The following is a 21,490-nucleotide window of genomic DNA, read 5'->3' on the forward strand; positions in this document are numbered from 1 at the left end:
ATTCCCATGTACACCCTTTTAATAGAATTATTTTGGTGGACCAACTATTTCATTAATAGTTTACAACTTGAAATCCTTTTTTTACATCACTACATACATTTAAGCAATATTAAGATTGCTTTTGGTCATATGCAAAGTGTAACTTATTTTACAAATGCTTGACAAAATGAAGACTATCTAATAAATAGTAATTTAATGTAAGAGTGTATAGGTTCCGTGCTTATAGGAGATATATTAAGGTGTTACATTATTTTATAAGGAGTGCCTTATATTTTTGTTTCTTCATTCATGTACTTGTGACACCATGATCTTATCCAGCTAAAACTAAGTCACACATACAGCTATGAACCCAATCATGTTAATTACAGAAATTAATCATTGCCTATTTACTCCAATGGGCACAAATTTTGGCAAGATGTTCCAGTTAATAAGAAGGTGCTTTTAAGAGCATCTAAGCCAATGCATTTTAAGAGCATACAGAATGGTGAAAAAGCATAATCCTTTACCAGTGAGAATGAACTACCCCCCCCAAAAAAAAACAACCTCTCAGGTAACAATTTACTCTTGGAACTAGGTCCAAAAATGTACTTACATAAATACATGTTTAGTGAAATTTAAACATGTGAAATCTGAACCAATTCAAGCAGGCTTGCCTCTTGTTAACTAACAGGCAAAAAAAATATCCTTGCAAATTAATCTATTTAAGAGGGCTTTCCCCTGCCCCATTCCTTAGATGAGTTAAATCCTGCTGGTTTAATTTAACTTCACATCCCCAATTCCAGAATTAAGATCTGATTCAAACTGCGTTTATTTAACAATAGATAAAATGAAAATTCTTCCAAGTGATTCACTGAAGTGTGACCGGTTTCAAATTCAAGGAAGTGACATTCTTGCAAAGAAGCTAGTACAAACACACACACAACACACTGCCAAAGCGCTACTAGTTTTTATTCCGAATGCATAAGTACAATGTGCTGGAGGAAAATCACGCCGACGGCGTCCTTTCCTAACCGCAGATTAAAATCCCCCTGTACCCATCGGCCTCACTCTCAGTCCGTATGGCCGCGATCTCTGGAAATTATGGAACTTGAGGTCGAGACGGCTGGAGGAACCGGAGCTGCGTTATACACTCGGGCACTCATACTCGGGGCTGCTGAGCGTTTGACGGGGCGTGAAAGGCCAGGCGAGCCGGGCCCGCTTCTTCCTCGCTGCACCAACTCCAGCATCGCTGAACGACCCTTCCTCGCTTTTCCCAGAGAAGCCGGGCCGAGAGGGCGCCTGTGCCGTCCGTCGCAGCTCGCCCCAAAGCTTCAACGCCGGGAAGGCCTTTGCACCCCGGTGAGGCTGCAGGGCGGCGGCCTCCAAGCGGCTGAACTAAGGCAACTAATCGCGCCTGGCTGGAAATGGGGACCTTCTTTTCCCACCGCCGGAACTATTGGGGACGCCGACCAAAGCGCCCACCCGGACGGCTCCTCACACTACCAGGCGGGCCGGCGCTTCCCGGCCTTGACATCTCGCTGTAGAGCGTGGAAATGACCGCGGCGGGGCCTCTGGAGACCTCTCGTGTCGCGCTCCCGTTTCCGGCCAGACGGCTCCGGGTGAGCGACCAGGCCCAAGCAGCGTCTCCTTAGCCAGGCAGCCGCCGTAGGAAAGCAACGCCAGTCAGCTACTTCGCCAGCCTGTCTCTTTAGCACGCTGGGGTGGTGGGGATTTGGGGTGGGAGGTTCTTTTACAGGCTTGGAGGGGCCGAGGGAGAGCCTGAGGAAAGCGAAAGGGCGCGAAGTGGTCCGACTTTGGTAGGCGGTGCGACTGCGCCCTCGGGCCCCAATGGGCGCCTAACTTGGGACTTGGATGAAGCTTGGCGGGCCACACGAAAGGAGGAGCCTCTCAGGATGTGGCCCTGCGTCTCTTTCGGTTCCCAAAACTAAACCCCCGGTGGATCCTCGGCTTCTGCTGTTTTTAAAAGCGGAAAAGTCAGCTTTTGGGCCGGATTCCTCTCCGAAATACGGCAGAGGAGGAGCTTACGGCTCTCCGGCTTTGGGAAAGTTGGGCTTGAAGAGGCAAAGTTAAGGCGAACCATCAGCTCGATTCTCCCCGGCCGGTTGAAAATCCTTAGTGCGCTCCCTGGGTCCCAAATCTTACGGGCTGCCGTGGAGCGTTCTGGAGAACGGAAGCCCTTAAGATCGGTTCTCGCGATCTACCCCAAGGAGCCTCTCTGGAACCGAGGCCTTGTCAGTCTTTGCCCTGTTTATTCAGAGATTTCCCCCCCCCCCGCCCCGAGATAGGAGGACGGCCGCTCCAGAGATTTTTGCATTGTCCTCTTTCGGCCATCGCCAACGCCGCCCTGCTTAAGAAAGAATCTGCGATCGCGCGCGGTGGTTTTGGAAAAGGACCACCCGCCTTTGCTTTGCAGACCCGAATGGCGACCCGCCTTGCGGCTCGGGAGCCTGCCGAGTCTCCGCCCCGCCCCCTCACGAAAGGGGCGGAGAGGTGGACCCTGAACAAGAAAAGTGTCACCAAATATTTATGAATGGCCAGTGATCAGTGACCTTTATTAATTCTATTCATTTTCTCGAGATTTCCACGGCTGTTTTTCGTACAGCTGGGCTTCGTCCTTTCACCCCATTGTGCCACCTCTGCTGGGGTGGGTGGGAGGGAGGGCGGAGGGGAGCCGAACAAGGCGGCAGCGGCCAGCAAAATCCTTTACCTTGAAATGTAAGGGCTCCTTGAGAGGGCGCGGGTGGGGCTGGGGGCTTCTGATCCCGTCGCCTCTCCCCGGGGAATGGTCGGAGCTCCTGCTGAATGTTTGAAGTCTAATTTTTTCTCTCTTCCCGAACTAGATAGGAAGTTGCCGCTGGAAGAAAGCTTTACCTGCCTTGGCTTCGTCTTCAGGTTTTATCAGAAGGATGTCACCTTCCCGGTTGAGCCTTTTTCAGAACCAGTGATCCATTTTTTAAAAAGATATTTTTCCCGTAATTCTATGTCCTTACCAAACGAATAAAACCAATTTCAAACCAATAGAAAAATAAACCAGACCCTTTAAGTGTTCGGCGGCAGCTTCTAGCATTGGTTTTTCCAGTCCACCTAATATTTAGCGCGCCGTTCTTCTGAAGCCGTTTCTTAGGAGATCTCGTTAGGTTTTCTTCCTAAATTCCCGTGGGTCTCTTTCGTTCAAAATATTCTGACATCCTCAGATTCCAATTTTTTGCTCTCAAACTCAGAGGTATTGAGGTCCGTTTAAAGCACCATTAAATACTGTGGGCTATACTTCATTTTTACTACTTCGGATTTTCCCTACTTTTGCCTTGTTTTTTGAGAGGGGGAGGGAAATAGGAGAAGTGTTTGACCTGCGGTACTGTGCAAGTTTTGGGGTGAAAACAGATTTCAAATAAGTTCGGTGATGGAGGAAGGAGAAAGGCGGGTTTTATTTTCTTTTAAACAAGTCAGAATGGCTATTTTCCTTCGTTCTCGGGCATTTCGAAGGCACAGGTGTCCCGTCCCCCCCCCCATCGGGTCAGTAAAGTATTAGCCGAAAGACAGACGCCACTTCTACTTAAGGGCAACCTTTGTTCGTTTTGAGCCCCACTGTTTTTAGTGAGCCAGGAACAGTTGGATCGATCCCACTGGTCTTAATTTCAGGGCCCCACCTGCCACTTTGCTCCGAGGTATTTTTGAGGCTCAGAGGGTAGCGCTGGGGCGCCTGTTCTTTAAAAAAACATTTCTACTCTTTTGCTGATCTGGAAACCTTTTTCATTTCCTCGATCGTTTCCGATGGAGCTTTAATTAAGGAGCGACGATAGTTAATCCAGAGCTGACGATAGTTCGTTCGATTCATTCATTCATTCGAAATGAATCCGCCTGTCCAGCCAGAATTCTCAGGCGGCCTACAACAAATTACAATGGGTGGGGTGACTGGACGGTGCTTTTGCATTCTGGATGGGATGGTCCTTGATGTACCTGTCTTTGGATCAGACTGCCCGGTTAATTCAGCAACTTTGGCGGACAAGGAAGCAGCCTTGCTAATTTTTGAAACCTCTGGCTGAGTGGGATCCCCAGACATGAAGTTTTGCCTAAGCCCTTCTTCTCCCCACTCTTCTTTCAGCATTTCAATATATTAACATATGGAATATTCACTGGAATAGAATTGACAGACCTGAACACCTGCACACCTTTCATAAGATGACAATACATATTTCTCCGCCTATTCTCGACATAGTTTGCCCTCCGGTTCTTCTGGGATGGTTTTTACTTCCTACTTTAGAATCCTGAGCCACTCTGGTGAGCTCCTACCCAAGTACCCATCACGCTGGGTCCTATTTCGCTTTTCTTTTTCAGAATGCCAGGTTTGCCTTCCTATTTTATGTAAGTTCTCCACCCCACCTACCCACTTTCTGTGAATCAAACCCAGATGAAGGGACGCTGGTTTGATGATTCTAGGGCCCAGCTTCAAGGACTCCATTACCCCTTCCTGTCAATGCAGCTTCGGCGGATTTCGGCTGCCCCTGCAGTTCTTGCCTGGGAGGCTGGCTTTCGTAGAAAACGAGCTGGGGTCTCCCTCCACCCCCGTTTCCCCTCGCCCCCAAAGGCAGAGGGCCCCGCCCCGCCGCTCGACCTGATTGGGACCATATGTTTGTCCCATTCATCCCATTTTCCAAGCTATTCTCCGGGGCTCAAACGGCGACCACGTTCGAGTCACCTTGAAATTGCCTCCTCTCTTATTACGCCGCTTTTCCTTTCCCAATTAAAAGATTAACAGCCCTGGAAACGGAGTTCATGTGGCGAAGTTTACCCTGGGCCCCGCTTCTGAAAAGCCTTCTGCTGGGATCCCATTATGTGCTTGACTAAACCTTTTCTGCCCCGAGCGATGGGACCGGTTCTCGTCAGGTGTTGAGTTACAATAGGCTCTTAGGCAGGGGACGTGGCGCTCACAGGAAGGCCGACCTAGACCTGCGGGGAGATGTTGTCAAATGCGGGGTGGGGGGTGGGGGGGCGTAGGCGGCAGAGCTCCGATTCTCAGTAAAAGAGGCGAGAAGGCGGCTCTGCGGCCCGGCTTGCGCTGGGAGAAGCCAGCCTCCATCCCCGCTTCCTTAAGAAGAGAGACTGCAGGGGAAGGCCCGGCCAGCCGACGTCGCGGCTTCCCTTGGCCCGGCTCCTTTCGGGAAGCGGGGCTGCGTTTGCCTGGAAGAACCGCTTGAACCTGGGTCCTGCCAGGGCCAAAAGAGGCTTGCCCGCCTGCCTGACCTCCGGCCCCCACTCCCCCCGGGTTGCTTTCTCGCTCAACACAGAGTTGATCCTCTGGTTGATCGGTGTATAATCATTTAGTACCATCGGGGTTCAATGGCTCGCTTTGTTGCATTTTCTTAAAGGTTAAACGTTAATTTGTAAAATAAGCAACTCACGCTTCTCTTTTTTTAAAAAGTGACTCGTTTCATTAGAATCATTTCTACAAACTGTGCTTCCAAATGTTCATATTTTCCACCTTACGAATTATTGAGAGCGTCTTTCGTTCGGAAAAAAAAATCTTCGCCTTCTTAAATTTCTGTCCATTTCTCTTCCAAGACCGATTCCCAATCCTCTTTTTATCTCCTTCCCCTGTATTTAAATCCTTCCCCTCAGGTGAGTTGGATCACTGGATTTTGAAGGACCCGGGGAAAATGGATTTGGAGTGGGCAGCCGTTTCCCCACTCTGATTCTGGTTTAACAAGAGCTGTGGAACATTAAACAGTATGTTCCCTTCCCTAACCGTCCATATTTAGCCTGGGGAGAGCTGGGAGGAATTCCAGAGGCTCGCAGCAAATCCCAAAGTAAAATCCAACGGATAAACAATACAAAAGAGGCAGAAATATTTGGTTTCATTTCTTTTATTACCAAGTCTGATGGTTTCACCCTGAATGAAGCAAAATGTTCTGCATTAGCGCGCGGTTGATCAGAATTAGAACCACGGTTCGAATTGGCTTATTAATAACAACTTATTATACTGCAAAATCTTTCTAAAAGTTTTTTAAAATCTAAAGCCAAAATTATTTTTTCTATTGGATGCCCGCATCGTGCCCCTTGTACTGATACTTTGCAAAGATCTAACTCTCCCCTCCTTTGAGAAATCTATTAGCAGATATTTACATCCCAATGAATGACTACACACACACACACACACACTCATTGGGATGTAAATATGTATGTATGCATGTATTTCTGGAACAGATTTCTGCTTATGTATTGTGGGGGAGGGAAGGTTTTTTTTTGGGGGGGGGGGAAATACACCTTGATCTCCCGTTCTGCATCCTCTAACACGGTGCTTATAAATTCACCCTAAGGGAGCGATTTAAAGCGGATTATTGGTTAGAAATCGCGCCGGATGGGAAAGAGTTAACGCCTGACAGGGTCCTTTGAGCCAATCCCGGCGCTTGAAAGTTTTCGAGGGCTGGGATACAGGACCTTCAGCAATAGCTCCGCCCCTTTTCTGCAGAAAGCGGGGTCCCGGTTGCTTTGCAGGCCCCAAAGCCTAGCAGGAGCATCGAGTGCCTTACGTCCCCATCCAGAAGGGACAACGCCAGCAACGTGCAACGTCCGTGGCTTTCACCTACAGGCGCGCACGCGTTGGGAGCCTCGCTCTCCCCCCCCCCGCTCGAAGTGGCGCTTCCCCCCCCCCCTACTTTCGCGGAAGAAACGGCCTCAGCGAGGAAAGCGGCGCAGTGGGCAAGTCCACCTGTCTCCAGAAAAGTGGGGGGGGGGCTGAGGGGGGAGGGCGGGGCGAGGAATTTGGCGCAGCCAGGGGAAAGACAGAATCGCCGCGGCTTCGGCGGGGAGGAGGAGCCTGGTCCGAGGGGCGGGGAAGGCTGGCGGGCGAGAGAGCCGCCAACCCAACTTGCACTTGAGCTGTGAGGCGAGTTCAGCGTCTGGTTCGGGGCCAACAGACCCGAGGCAAGCGTCGCCGCCGCCGCCTTTGGCCAACCATGGCCCCGGCGCGAATGAGGCGGGCTTAGCGGCTGCGGTGGAGGGCTGAGGTGGCCCCCGCGGGCGCCATGAACGGCTACGGCTCCCCGTACCTTTACATGGGCGGCCCTGTGGCTCAGCCGGCCCGGGCGCCCCTGCAGCGGACGCCCAAGTGCGCGCGCTGCCGCAACCACGGCGTTCTCTCCTGGCTGAAGGGCCACAAGCGTTACTGCCGCTTCAAGGACTGCACCTGCGAGAAGTGCATCCTCATCATCGAGCGGCAGCGCGTCATGGCCGCCCAGGTGGCGCTGCGCCGCCAGCAGGCCAACGAGAGCCTGGAGAGCCTCCTGCCCGACACGCTGCGCGCCCTGCCCGCCGCTGCTGCCGCCTCCGCTGCTCCTACGCCCGCCTCTGCTACGCCGCCCGGGCACCCCGGAGCAGCGCCCGCCGTCGCCGCCGTCCCTGGCCCCGCGGAGGGCCCGGCCGCCGCCTCGCATCGTCCCCCCATGGAGTTGGCCGCAGCTGCCGCCGCGCTGAGATGGGCTTCCGAGCAGCCCGCCGCCGTCCTCCCGCCGCCGCCTTTGGCCAAAGCAGGTAGGTGCTCAGGGGGCGGGCGGGATAGCTGTCGGTGCACTTCATCCCTCGAGCGGGGGAAGAGCCGAGCGGTTTTCTCGAGGGGGCGGTTGGGTGTCCTAAAATTACTCGGCCGTCTCTTGAACTGAAGGCAGAACCCCAGTGCGGGATGGCGGCCGGGCGCTTTCCGAGCCCAGAGCCCGGCCAGTTGGGAGGGGGGGCTGCTGCGGGCCGGGTGAAGGAGCCAGGAAACCCGCGATGAGGCAGGGAAATGAAAAGATCGGCGCCCCCAATTCATCAGGCTTAACAGTGGAGCCCCTGGCCCTGCGCGACGGGAGGACTCCGCAATTAAGGCTCCGCCAAAGAGCTACCCCGATGCTCCTGCTTTCTCCGATCCGGATAAAGACCCGGGGGGAGGGACAGGAACAAATCTTTGGTCTCGAAGAGCCCCCCCCCACCAGCGAAGTGGGGGGATTAGCCCGGCGTCTTTTAGGACTAGGAGCTTCGAGGGCGGGGAGGCGATCTTCTTGTCTCGCTCGTTCGCGGGCTGGACGGCTGGGCCCTAGTCTTCGCCTCCGAACGGAGCTCAGTCTTGCCCGTCTCCCGGGATCTTCTCTTCTGTTCTTCGCTTCCCTGCGGGTGAAAGCAGCCCGAGACCAGAGCGGGTTCCAGGCGCGGAGGCAGGCAGGCAGCCTGGCGACGCGCGCTTTTGTCCTGCCGACGATTCCAGCCTCGCCAACGCAGAGCTGGTGGAAGGTTGAGCGGGGAGCGAGCGTCTCCCCTTTGGGCCAGAAAGGGTCTCTTGGAAGAAGCTTAATAATCGAAGCCCCGTCCTCTCCCCCGTCTGGGGGAAGGAAGTGGACAGCACCTCTATCCATCCCCGAAGAGCAGCGATTAGCTTTGTGCCTACCGGGATCGTCTCCGAGACTTAAGGCGTCCTCTGCAGGGGAGCTTCTGGGCTTTCTCTCGGGAGATTTTAATCCCCTCCGGCTTTTCTTCAGAGGCGCGGCGCTTTCCACGGTAGAAAGGGAACAGATACGTGCTGTGGTTGTAGCAGGATATGATGAAGCCTGTCGATTGCTGCAGGCTTAAAGGCAAGGTCGCAGGTTAAGTACAGCTCCTCGGAAGATGGAATCGGAAAAATTGACTTCTGAGTTGGCTTCCCAAAAAGCTTTTAGCTGGCGCTATTCTTGTAAAACCGGTGGATTGTCAGACCGCAGGGTTTCTAGGTGAGAAGCAATTTGAGAGGAGTCTGAAAAGGAAGAATTAAAGCTCCCCTTTTGTACACTTTTGGCCTGGTTCACCCAACAGGCAAAGCCCTGATTTCGATTGCTTAGTTTTGACTTAGACTGGCTTGTGACACCAAGCAATTTAAGGCAGCTTGTGACTTGGTGAGTTGTTCAAGCAGTGGATCTACTGTGGTGGTTCCACAAGGTATACTAAAACAATTTGGGGTTTGGTGTAATGTGTGAACCTAGCCTCAGGCATAGAGAAAAGAAACCAGCCTTGCCATCTCAGGATCACCTTAATTTGTTGGTTCTCTGTCATCCTGACTACTTCTGGATGATCAATGCTTTTCCCAATCAGCAGCCTCTTTTAAGTTTAAGGAGAGTAATTCAGGGTTTAATAATAATAATTCTAAAAGTATGTATTTCCACTTGATCCCTGTCTAGTAAATCCTACTATAAAGCTGTTTATTATTCTGGTCAATGACCAATGTAGATATATTCTATTTTATTTTCACTTCCATCAGATTTTGGGATGACATTCAGCCTTTGAAGTACTTTTCACAGTCAAATGTTGAAGGATTTGAAAATTGGAGTGTTATTTTGCCATGGCAAGCCATAAGCCTTTCTTAAAAGGGCTTTACTGAACACCCTGTTTTGTATAAAATATTAAGGGTGGTTCTTGACTTCTCTTTCTGGAAACAGGGTTCCTGAATAGCTATGGAAACCATCTTTAAAAAGGTTCTTCAGAAGACAACAAGTTTTCCACAGGTCTGTTTTTTTTTCCTGGAGTTACCTTTGAGGTCAAAGGAAGTATAGAGTGGAAGCCCATGGATCCTTTTGGGAGTTACTCTGTAGGTAACTCCCAAAGACAGCTTTACTCCCAAGCAAGATGTGCTTTGCAAATCTGTTGGAAACAATATTCATGTCTGAATTTACTCTTTCATCAACCTGAAACTTGAAAGTCCCTTAAAACTATTGGACAACAATAATCAGTCCCATTTAGGTTCATCATATAATCATATATCTGGAAAAATCAGAATGGATCCACTTCACAGTTAGCGTTTATAGAAAGCTTTTTTTTTTAAAGGCTTCTTCTCCCATTGCAGAAACTTGGTGAAAACAGAAAATCAGTCTGTGGACAATTTTAAAAAAGATCCATAAAAATTAAAGCCTAAAAGAAATGGACATGTGCCAAGTCCTACTAAATCCCGTGAGAAAGTCTGTTAGTAGATACTCATGAGCCTGGAAAATTCCAAGGATTTTACATTTGGTCCTGCAATGAGTTAGTAAACTTGTTTCTTACTTTAACAGTTCCTTCTGGTATCATATACAGTAAGCCATGGTTTATGTAAACACGATTTGCTTATTTATTAAATACACCATCATTACTTGAGTACACACCAGAAGCTTTCTTCAGTGGCAATTTTGAGTATTAGCTTCATCTAATCTCTTCTTATTCCCCTCTATTTTTTAAAAAAAAAATCAGGAAAATAAATATCTTTTTCTGCTGCCTAGAGAGTTAGAAGAATATCTGAGCCAAAATGAATATTTCAATGAAGTCATCCTGACGCTAACTTTTAATTGCAAAACAACTCTAGTCCTTTTTTCTGTTGTCTTCCTAATGTTGGTCCTGGCTCATCCACGTTTTCAAGAAAACATAGAAGGCATATAAAAGAATCTAAGCTGCAAGTTTATTCTCATGCTTTTTCCTGGGAGTGATGTTTGTTAAGGTCAGTGGATCCTTTGAGTCGGCACTGTCGATCTGGTTGACATTAAGTAGGCAAGAAAAGAAAGAGAAAATAGATGAAAGGAAGAAGCAGGATAAGGCTGTAATAGTTAATTGCAATTTTGAGGGTAGCCTCTCATTGTTACACATCTGAATTAATTATTGCACTTATGGTTTAATCCCTTGTTTTATGCATTTAAATAAAAAATGAAATTGAGCTCAGGCTCTATTTATCAATATAAACAAGGACTAAAGTTTGAAAAAAAGATAAAAAGACAATAAAACAAAATAAAACAAACGAGATAATAAAGAAATATAGGCAAAGCAATAGTGAGGATTGAAACCATCCTTTTCTCTAGATAATTGCAGTGAGAAAGTGTTAGCTTTCCAAAAGCTTTTCCTGCAGTAGCTAATTCCACCAACATTAGGCAGCCATAGAGAAGGCCATGTCTACCCGGTCAACAAGAAGGGTCCCCCATTTCATTTAGTGACACCATCCCAAACTCTCAGTGTCCACCTGGAAGTTTTTTTTTTCGGACTCCACAGCAACTTCTTTTGCTGACTCGAGAAACCCACCCTCAGTACCCGCTTTTGTATAGGGGTTTGTTTGTTTGGAGGAAAAGTAACAGGGCAGAGAGTGGGCTGTAAAAGCGCCCATTCGTTGTGCAATGCCACTGCTAGGGTTGGACTGCAAACCCCACATTTTAAATCACACCAGTTAAAGTAGGGTAGATTTTTCAAGAAAGCAATAGATCGAGGCTGCTATCAGAAGGTGGGGTGCTTTTTAAAAAAATCCCACTTCCATTATTCTGGATATCTGTCAAAGACGTGAGGTTCTTTCCAGATATTTTCGTCCCGCTCTCGGGAGATAATCAAGCAATGAAGGAGACGCCGGCTGGATTTACACAAGGCCCTAATCTATTAACCAAGTCTGATGCATAAACGACGATGGGTTCAGTCAGCGCTAACCCAGAGGTGAGTGTCTGCAAAGTGTGGGGAGCGCGCAAACCTGCGTCTGAGCCCCCGGGGCAAGCGAGTCCTGCACGGTCTGGTTTGGCGAAGCCCCAGCGATCCCGACCGACTTCCAAGCCTTAGGAGGAGCCTGCACGGATCTCAACATTCTTCGTTTGGCTAGAGAGCCCATCACTGAAGAGAAGCGTTCCCGCCGCTGAGTGGAACTTGTCGGGGCAAGGATTCCAGTTTCCAGGTTCTTCAGACAAAGCGGAGCTGGGAATGATGGGTTTTTGGAGTCGCAGCTGAAAGAAGCAATGGGACGGGGCGGAAGTCACACGTTACCGAGTGTAAGCGACCTTCATCAAGGTGTTTTGTTGACTTCTGATGAAGACTTGGAGCTGGGGCACCGAGCTTTGCCAGCAGCGTCCCCCCAAGCCCTTTGATTGCGATCCTTTCTGCGCAAGGAGAAGGCAGGACGTTGGTGCCTACCATATCACAGGGGTCTCCAACCTTGGCAACGTTAAGCCTGGAGGACTTCAACTCCCAGAACTCCCCAGATAGCTTTGCAGCTCTTAACTTAGTCTTGGCGTGGTATTTCAAGTCAGGGTTGTGTGGTTGCCTTCCGTTGGCTTGGGCAATATATGAATCAACATCCTCGATTTTGGTTCGTGTTAAACCACGATTAAGGAAAGTAGGGCTCGTGAATGAACCAGGTTAGGAGTCCTACTTAGATGGAAAACCGCTGATGGGTCATCCCCCACACAGGGCTAGAGGCTCGCTTCTAAGTCTCTGGCGACCCGTTCCGATTTTAGACAGGTGGGATCGACGCCGCGCTCTAGCCTCGGCGACTTACAAACCGAATTGTTTGCAAGTATTACATTTGTTCAGAGCTGGGTGGGAGGGGAGGGAAGGTGTCTTAGCGCGCCGACGAGCTCTTTTGGTGAGTTCATGAGTTCAAAAAATAGATTAATTAACTGACCCTGGTTAAACATCGTGTGTAAAGATGTTTACTCTTTCCTTACTCATGCGTGCGCTTGGAGGGCTACGGGTTTCTGGAGCTTAAACTTGGCACCACGACCTACACGCCGCCTCTTCCTCGCACTCCATTCCGAATTATCTTCTCTGCCGCAAATCTCTTTGCAACTCTCTCTCTCTCCTCTCCCCTGCCTTTCATTCTCTCTCTCTCTCTAGACTCCCTCTCTTTTTCGCCCTCGCTCTCGTAGGGGACCAAATGCGGAAATGCACTTCTTCAGATGGGGCTGTTTAAGACATTTAGGCTGCGGCAGGAATTTTGTTTCCAGCGCCTCCTTTTCCTGTCCCCAGGAGAAGCGCGAAGCAGGAGCTCCCTACGCGCCCGAACCAGACCTCGGGAATGTTGCTGTCCTTTTCTAAAAATTGAGGTGCAGATCGGTCGTTTTTATCTATGAAAACCAAAACCCCAAAAGGCGACGTTCGCCATAATTTTTGTGTGCGCAAATTCTATCTTGCCCCAGAATATTTGTTCCGAGTCAGTCCGGTTCGATGTTGGGTTTCTGCGTTAACTATTTGTCCGGATTAGGAAGATTTGGACCAACGCCTCCTTTTCCCGCTTTCCGGTCCTGTCCAGCCTGATCTTCAGTTCCGGGCTATGGATCGGTCTGCCGCGCGCCTCTGTCCGTTTAAGTTAGAGAAGCCGAACAAACTGCACCTGATCCCCAAATAGTCATCGTGTAGAGACTCTGGGGAATGAGTGCTGCCAGGTTTCTTTTCTCCCCAACTCTGAACAGATCCCAGAAATTGTAATTCCCACTTTAATAAATTATGGAATCTAGGCAAAACGGTAGTTTTTTGAAGACTCGTGTAACTTGAACTATTATGCAAAATTTAAAGTAAATACTGGCACATACAAGAACTCAAATTGTTAACCCAAAATCTGTGTTCACATGTGATTCTTTCGTTTATGCCTTCCGATTTTCTCTCTCCTCCACCTTCCCAGTAAATACGAATTTAGGTGCTGTGGGAGGCCTTTGCATTAGCAGAAAATTACACACACACACACACACACACACACACACACACACACACTGTTCAGAGGTGACATATTCAGGCCATTCTCTCTCTCCCTCCCTCGCTCCCCACATCATTTCCAAAGAGGAATTTTGAACAGGGATGAGCAACTATGACCCCTTTAGGACCTGAGGATTTCAGCCTCCAGATTCCTGAGCCACTCCTGGGAGTTGAAGTCCACAGGTTGTAAAGTTGTCATAGTTGCCACCCTTGGTTTGGAGTCTCCATTTAATCTTATAAAAAGTGTAGAGTAAGCTAAGACTCCATTCTGAATCAATGGGGGAGTGGGAGAGACTGCAGTGCTGGGGGCCTTACTTGGGAACAGTGTTATGGGATTCAACACAATGAATCTACCTGCACAGAATTGTTGCAGTTTCCTTTATTCTGATTAGGCTTCATCCTGAGCAAGCAAACAACCCCGCTGCACATTTTTAGGAGTTTAAATTCTGTTGCAAATGTCCATAATTTGAAGGTGCATATTTACTTCAATAGACTTTGGTGGTTGTCCCCCCCCCCCTCCGCATTAAAATGGAAGAACTTGGATTTGACAACTGCACAAGCGAGCAAGACTTGCTCCTTGACAGCATCAGACTCTTCTGAATGTCAACCTTTTCCCATCAAATGTTTCCTTGCTCTTTGGGGCAATAGTGTGCATAGCATTCTGGGCATTGCATCTTCAGCTTCATATTGAAGCATCTTCTAAAATGCCATCTTTTCCTACTAGAAATGGTTTTTCCGTTCTTATCTCCGAGTACGAACCCTTCACTAAAGATCTTTAATATTTGCCATTCTTGTTATTTTTACTTTCTGGGTGAGGAGATCTGGTCTTTCTTTATATTTCTTTTTGCATTTGCTGAGGGATTTTTTTAAAACTGAATTTAATGGAAAGAGGCATTTTAATTAATGGCAAACAGAGTTTGGGCAGCTATGTGTGTTTCCCTCACCATTAAGGGAGAGGTTGTAACTTGGGCAGTGTCCTACTGCTGGAGGTTAAGAAGGGAGCTATTGGAGTATTTTTGTAGTCTTAGAAGTGTCATCCTTTTCAAGAAAGAAAATATAGCTAGCATTTCTCTTCTTGTTTTCTCTAGTTAAAATCAAGAAAAATAATATATTAGGAAACTTTACAGGTGGTGGTATATTGTTATACTGTTGCTTCAGAACCATGTAATATTGTAATTCTTAGCTGAATTTCTCTTGAAATCAGTCTCTGCCTTTCCCAGTAGACCTAAATGGGAAGAAGATAATTTGGAACAAATTGGCAATTTAGAAACCTAGTTTATTCCTGCTCTTGTTTGATAGATATCAGTGACTATATCAGAACTGTTCAAAACTTATCATCATCCATGATGAGTACCATACACAAGATGGAGCACACAAAATACTTCCATTCAAAGCAAAACTTATTCAAAAAGAAAAGTATGTAACACAATTCCCTTAGCATTTGAGTGGGTTTTTTTAATTCCACTGATTTCATTGATTTAATTGAATGACTGCAAATTCCCTGACACAATCCTTAAGAACAGAGAATCTTTTAAGAGCAGAATCCCTAGAGAATTAGAATAAGTATACTTAGCTGTACCTTGATATAGTTCTATGGAACATTTATTACAATTGCAGTGGTGAAAATTCATTCTTTAATCCTAGGAATAGTTAAGAGTTCTCCTTTCTCAATTCCAAGGAAGTGGATTACTGCTGTAATCATGCTGGCTAATAGCCAGCTGGAGGCCAGCCTGTTGCCCTGGGAGAAAAGTAAGCACGTTGAAATCAATGAAATTTAAATGCTCATAGTTTTGATGGGTACATATATATGACGTGTTAGCTTTCAGTTGCTTGCCAAGTTATCTCTGTCTGTACTCATCCTCCACTTAGGTTGTTGTCTTTGCAAGATTGTCTCTAGTGCTGTGTTGCTTGATTCATTGGATGGTTCCCATGGTTTCTGTTAGTGGATACCTAAACATCGTGTGAGGTTTTGGTCTTAACATACTGTGTGGGGGCAACATTCCTGGTCATGAGGGGTTTGAAGGTTGCATTGATTTCTCCATTGCTTGAAGAAACAGGCTACCCTGTCTGGCTCTTCTTCAAAGCGTATAAATCTGAGGGGGAGAAGCACACAATTTTTGCCCCACTGATGTATGAACCTCCCAGTTTAAAAGATTACAGTAATCACCAGAGGACAGTGTAAATCGAATCGGTTAGCAATAACTTTGGAGTAGGTCAGGCTCAAGTGAAATGTTACCAGGCAACAGGCATTTTCTTTACCAAATACAATCAAAGCTCATTGATGAGAAATTCTTCCCTGCCAGCTAGTCAGCACTTTTCTGCTTAACGGCTTAGGAGAAGGGAGGAGGACACCTCCATCCGTCAAAGATCCCTGCATGCTCCAGGGGGCTAAGCAGATGCTGCTGCTGCTGGATGATGTTTTGCAAGAATTTCTGACCTGGTTCAGACACCATGCTAAACCATGGCAGGGCTAAGTGTGGATTGTTGAATAAACTACAATAGGCTAAATTTACAGAATAAATTAAGCTAGAAACATGGATCATAAATAGCAATGGCTGGGTTCACACACACATAAAGCCAAAATCAAATAAACAACAGATATGTTTATATAGGGTTGTCCAAGCTTGGAATCTTTTAAGACCTGTGGATTTGGCTGGCTGGGGAATTCATAGAATCCATAGAATTCTAAAAATTAAAGTCCAAGGGTGTTAAGTTTGCCAAGGTTGGAGGCCTTGCCAAGAGCCAAGGTGGCGCAGTGGTTAAATGCAGCACTGCAGGCTACTGCTAGATCAGCAGTTCAGCGGTTCAAATCCCACCGGCTCAGGGTTGACTCAGCCTTCCATCCTTCCGAGGTGGGTAAAATGAGGACCCAGATTGTTGGGGGCAATATGCTGACTCTCTGTAAACCGCTTAGAGAGGGCTGAAAGCCCTATGAAGCGGTATATAAGTCTACTGCTATTGCTATTGCTATTGCTTTACACCATCTGCGTATATATTCGACATAAGTGATCATTCTCAGAAGGAAAATAATTGTTGAGCTACGTTATCTAAAGCAGCAAATAAAGTCCTCCTTAATTTAAATAGATATAAATATTTAGCTTCATTCAAATGCCCATGTTTGAGTGACTTATTGTATACATCTTTTCAGGTAGTCTGTTTGAATGAAAAGGGATGATATGGTTCTCTGGGAGACTGCTGGGGACATGAACTAAGCTTCAAGCTACTTCTGGGGATTTCAATAAACTTGCTATAAATCCACTTACTCAGTTTCAGCAATGTAAAATTAAAACAGTTACACACGTGAATTAAAGGTGTGTGTAGATTCAGCAGGTGAGATGGATTCTTGAAGGGGGAAAAAGAGTTCAATCTGAGATTTGGACCAACACTTAGGATGACTTGCGATAGGCTTAACAACATAGGATACAATTTGATAAATAGATCTGGAATTCTTGTTGAATTCTGTTAGTCTGACAGCAAAATAATGTACAAATGTGAATATTTTCAAAGCAATGTTAATTGAATCCTGACACACAAAATCTTCACCTGAAAGATTTGGCATTTTAAAACTGTAATAAAATATTTTTTCTTGAATTCCATTTGGGTTTGGTTCTATCTATTGCAACATGAACATTTATGCACTTTGCTGTAAAAAATTGGCTCAGATGAAATATTTATTTTGTCTTGGTTACAAATGCTAATGAACAAGAATGCCTATTTACTTTTCAAAAACTATTTTGGTTACAACCTTCTCTACTTATCTTTTTCCTCTCACTTTTTTAAAATAAATGAATGAAACAGATATATATTTGTAATAATGATACATGTATTGAATCTCCAGATCAATTTTACATAAAATTTAAATCTAAATGGTAGACTATTTAGAAGCAGTCTCTAGAATATTTAGAATAAGTTGCCTGAAGGCATTATAGGTGAGGAAAGGGGAATTGATTTATTAATGCTTTTAGGATTTACATGTAGCTAAGATTATGATATAAAGTACATAATTTATAGTTATTCATGTAATAGATATCCTGGTGGGTATTTTCTTATTATACCTAATAAGTATGGTATTTTTACACTTATTAGTTTCTGGGTTCTGATAGTTTTTATGCCTGCCACAAGTGAGTGGAACCCCGAGCAAACATGAGACTAAATATTCAGATCAAAAAGGGTTGCCTACCCCAATCTAATGTGTAAAAACAGGTGCATTTCAGGTAGCTATTTGTGCTATTTCTTGCTTACTTTATTTTAGCAAGAAGTTCAAGAATATAGGCTAAAATGAAGGAGTGTCTAGGAAAACATGCTACAGGACATTTCATTCAACAGAACCCATTCATGTTGTCTGTGGTTTTCTCACAAAGAGGTGTGGCTTGGTGAACTGCACAGAGAACTCAAATAAAGGCAAAGTTTAGGATTAGTATGTAATCTTAATTTATCTGGCAGATTTTTGTTTTGCTTTATGGTCTTATTCTATTTTATTTTTAATTTTATTTTATTCATTTTATTTTATTATTTATTTTATTATTTGTACCACCAAGTCATGTAAGTGAGGATAAAGGAAATTGCAAAATTAATCAGATATGATTAATTAGATATGAAAAGGCAATCCCAAATCAACAGAACTCTAGCCCTTACTAATACCAATTTGGAGTTTATTAAACAATATAGAAACTTGAATATTTAAGAGTTCTTCATCAGACAAGCATTCTGGAAGGAAAAATCTTACTTTAGCTGTCTCCTTACTTCCCTTTTGGTGAACCATGATGAGGTTTCAGAAATTGAGAACAATTATTTTGGAAATTAATAAAGATGAGAGCATACATGTTTTCCAGACAGGATGCTTCAAGGTGGCATTTGACCTATGCTTTGACAACAGTGACCAAAGTTTTAAGATTCTCTTCAGGATTTAGTGACGGCTGATTGATAAGAGTACTTTATCATAGTAATGCCATGGACCACAAATAAATTCTTTTTTTCTCAGTTGACTTTGACTAAAAGAAAAACTTTAATTCCTTTGAAAATCATTTGGTGTTAATGAATCATTGATTCTAGTCTCAATATTTTCTAATAAATGAACTAAAATGCTTCAATTATATACTTGGTTTATTCTTATATAACTGTATGAACATAGAATATTGTAGTGGTGTAATAGATAAGTGATCTACAACAAGAGTTATGGGAAGTAGCAAATGGGGACATGATTTCCTTATTTTCATTTCCAATTTGTGACTGTGGTCTGTGGTACAAGCAAAGCATAATATCTAGAAAATAAATAAAAGGGCCAAAGTCATTATAAATGGATTAAAGAGGTGAGGTGGCACAGTGGTTAGGGTGCAGTACTGCAGGCCACTTCAGCTGACTGTTATCTGCAGTTCAGCGGATCTAATCTCACCGGCTCAAGGTTGACTCAGCTTTCCATCCTTCCGAGGTGGGTGAAATGAGGACCCAGACTGTGGGGGTGATATGCTGACTCTAAACCGCTTAGAGAGGGCTGAAAGCCCTATGAAGCGTTATATAAGTCTAACTGCTATTGCTAAATGGGCAAATACCCTATCTTTGTTATAAATCAACACCTTTTTAATACTTGTAATCTAGAACAATATATTCATAAGGATTCAGTGCTTGTAATAGTCAAAAAATGTACACAGAAATGATAATGCCTTTGTTCCCAGTGGCATAACAAAGCTGCCCTCTGTTTTATAGACATGACAGAAGAGCGACTGGGTGACGTCAGTGGAGGAGACAGTACTGAGACCTACAGTGACAAAGATACAGACCAAAGGAGTTCCCCAGAGGTGACCAAGACCAAGAACAGCTTCACTCCCGAGAGCCCTGAAATAGTTTCCGTTGATGAGGGTGGTTACGCAGTCCAGAAAAGCAGCGGGAGCACTGACAGCAGACCTGAGAGCCCTAAGTATCAACCAGAGCAGAACCATTTCTTGATTGAAGGCCCATCAGGGACAGTTTCTCTGCCATTTGGCTTAAAAGCCAACCGGCCACCCCTTGAAGTGTTAAAGAAAATATTCCCTAACCAAAAGCCAACCGTGCTTGAATTGATTTTGAAAGGCTGTGGGGGTGACCTAGTGAGTGCGGTTGAGGTCCTCCTGTCAAGCAGATCCTCCCTAGGGGGAGGAGACAGAACTTCTGCAGAACCAGAAGGCCTTGTTTTGCCTTCAAATGGGCACCTCTTTGAACACACTCTGAGCTCCTATCCTATCTCCTCTTCAAAATGGTCAGTGGGGTCTGCTTTTCGAGTCCCAGACACACTGAGGTTTTCTGCAGATACTAGTAATGTTGTACCAAATCCATTGGCTGTTCCATTACAGCATCCCTTCCCACAACCTCCTCGGTATCCATTGATGTTGAGGAATACTTTGGCAAGGAACCAGTCCAGTCCATTTCTACCCAATGATGTTACTTTGTGGAACACCATGACCCTTCAGCAGCAGTATCAGCTGAGGTCTCAGTATGTCAGCCCCTTCTCTGCTAATTCTGCCACAGTCTTCCGAAGTTCTCCTGTCCTTCCCACTCGCCCGTCAGAGGATCCTAGAATCTCACTTCAAGAGGACGGATGCCCAATTGTGGCAAAACAACCCATTTATACAGAGGATGACTATGATGAAAGATCTGATTCCTCAGATTCTAGAATATTAAACACATCTTCGTAATATGATTATTTGCCACCACATTTTTCAATGTGACAGAAATGCTGGACTTCATACAAAAGAAGCAGTGGGTCATATATCTACAGGAAAAAAGTGACTCTGCTTGTTACTATCTGTTAGCAATAAAGACATAATTTATTTTATTTCTTGCACTTCACTGAAAAATGCCAAATAGTTACTATTTCATGGCTTTAGTGCTGAATGTTACTACTGAAAAAAAATTAAACACACAAGTAAGAAACTGGGGGGGGGGGATTGTAAAACTATTAAAGAAGAGCAAACATGTATTATCTTTTACACTACTGGGAATGTTGATATTGTCTTGAATGCAGTGTTCAACAAAAGGACTCCTCAGGATAAATAAGCAACTAAAAAGCAAATAATTAAATAGCAAGAAGACTAAGCAGTGACCTTGCTGACTTTATGACCATCACTGTCTTGGTGTTATACCCATGAGTCATAAAAAGACTAAGAATGAACTGCCCACATGTGGTTCCAGCTGAAATACTTTTTGGAGGCACCATAAATCCTATGTTTTTCACACGGCTTGATAAAACAATGTTATAGCATCAATGTAAAGTAAATAACAGCTGTAAGTTGCATGAAACTGTCTTGTGGAAAAAATGAACACATTAATTAAAATTGTCAGGTTAATGTAGCATGCTAAGGACTTGGGTGGGTGGGTGGAAATAAACTCTATGCTGATCTTGATTTTCACCTGTCATTTATATCTGGAGAAAGTCAGCTTGGCTTTATAGATATGTTCTGAATGAAATTTTAGGTTCTCTTGCCCTGAACATGAGATGTAAATATAACTGATGAGAGTAAATAACTTTTGAGACCTATAATCTAATATTATAAGCAGAGGAAGTATATTTACAAGAAATACATTTATACAAATGCAGTCATATATGTTGGTGATAGTTGTTGTTTTTGGGCTTTCCAAGAACTGTTACCTTTTTCACTTCTCTAAATTCATTGGATCTTTGGGGAATTGCTTGAATTATCTTATTTTCTTGGAAAAATTTGTCTGAAACTATCCTGATTCCTAGTTGGAGTCTCCTATGAAGATGTAAAAAGAATGGTAAGTTTGGGAAGAGATAAACTCAGGAAGTTGCTGCGGTGTGTTGAAACAATGCATACATTTATAATATGCCTTTTATCTTCTTTTATTTTCCAAGTAAGGGACACCCTACCTCACATCTAGCTGTTGAGAGGATAGCTTTATTGAGAAGAAAGGGATCAGGGGAAAAAAGAAACATTGACATTATGAATACAACTTTTTTCAGGGAGTATAAGGGCTAGTGATGCGCAAAAGAAAAGTAATTTTAGTAATTTTAAGTCTGTGACAGAAATTATTTAAG

The 21,490-nt window shown here is 45.1% G+C and overlaps 1 protein-coding gene across 1 annotated transcript; it reads left to right on the forward strand.

Moving 5' to 3' along the window:
- The first annotated feature begins 6,779 nt into the window (after positions 1-6,779).
- Positions 6,780-20,369, forward strand: DMRT3 (doublesex and mab-3 related transcription factor 3). Its single transcript, XM_087715118.1, has 2 exons — positions 6,780-7,527; positions 19,165-20,369. The coding sequence occupies exons 1-2, from the start codon at positions 7,023-7,025 to the stop codon at positions 20,127-20,129; spliced, it is 1,470 nt and encodes a 489-aa protein (XP_087571244.1). The 5' UTR covers positions 6,780-7,022; the 3' UTR covers positions 20,130-20,369.
- The last annotated feature ends 1,121 nt before the right edge of the window (positions 20,370-21,490 follow it).

This window comes from Thamnophis sirtalis, unplaced genomic scaffold (assembly GCF_051295495.1).
Source record: "Thamnophis sirtalis isolate CommonGarterSnake01/CBP01778 unplaced genomic scaffold, rThaSir2_p1.2 scaffold_5, whole genome shotgun sequence".
NCBI lineage: Eukaryota > Metazoa > Chordata > Lepidosauria > Squamata > Natricidae > Thamnophis > Thamnophis sirtalis.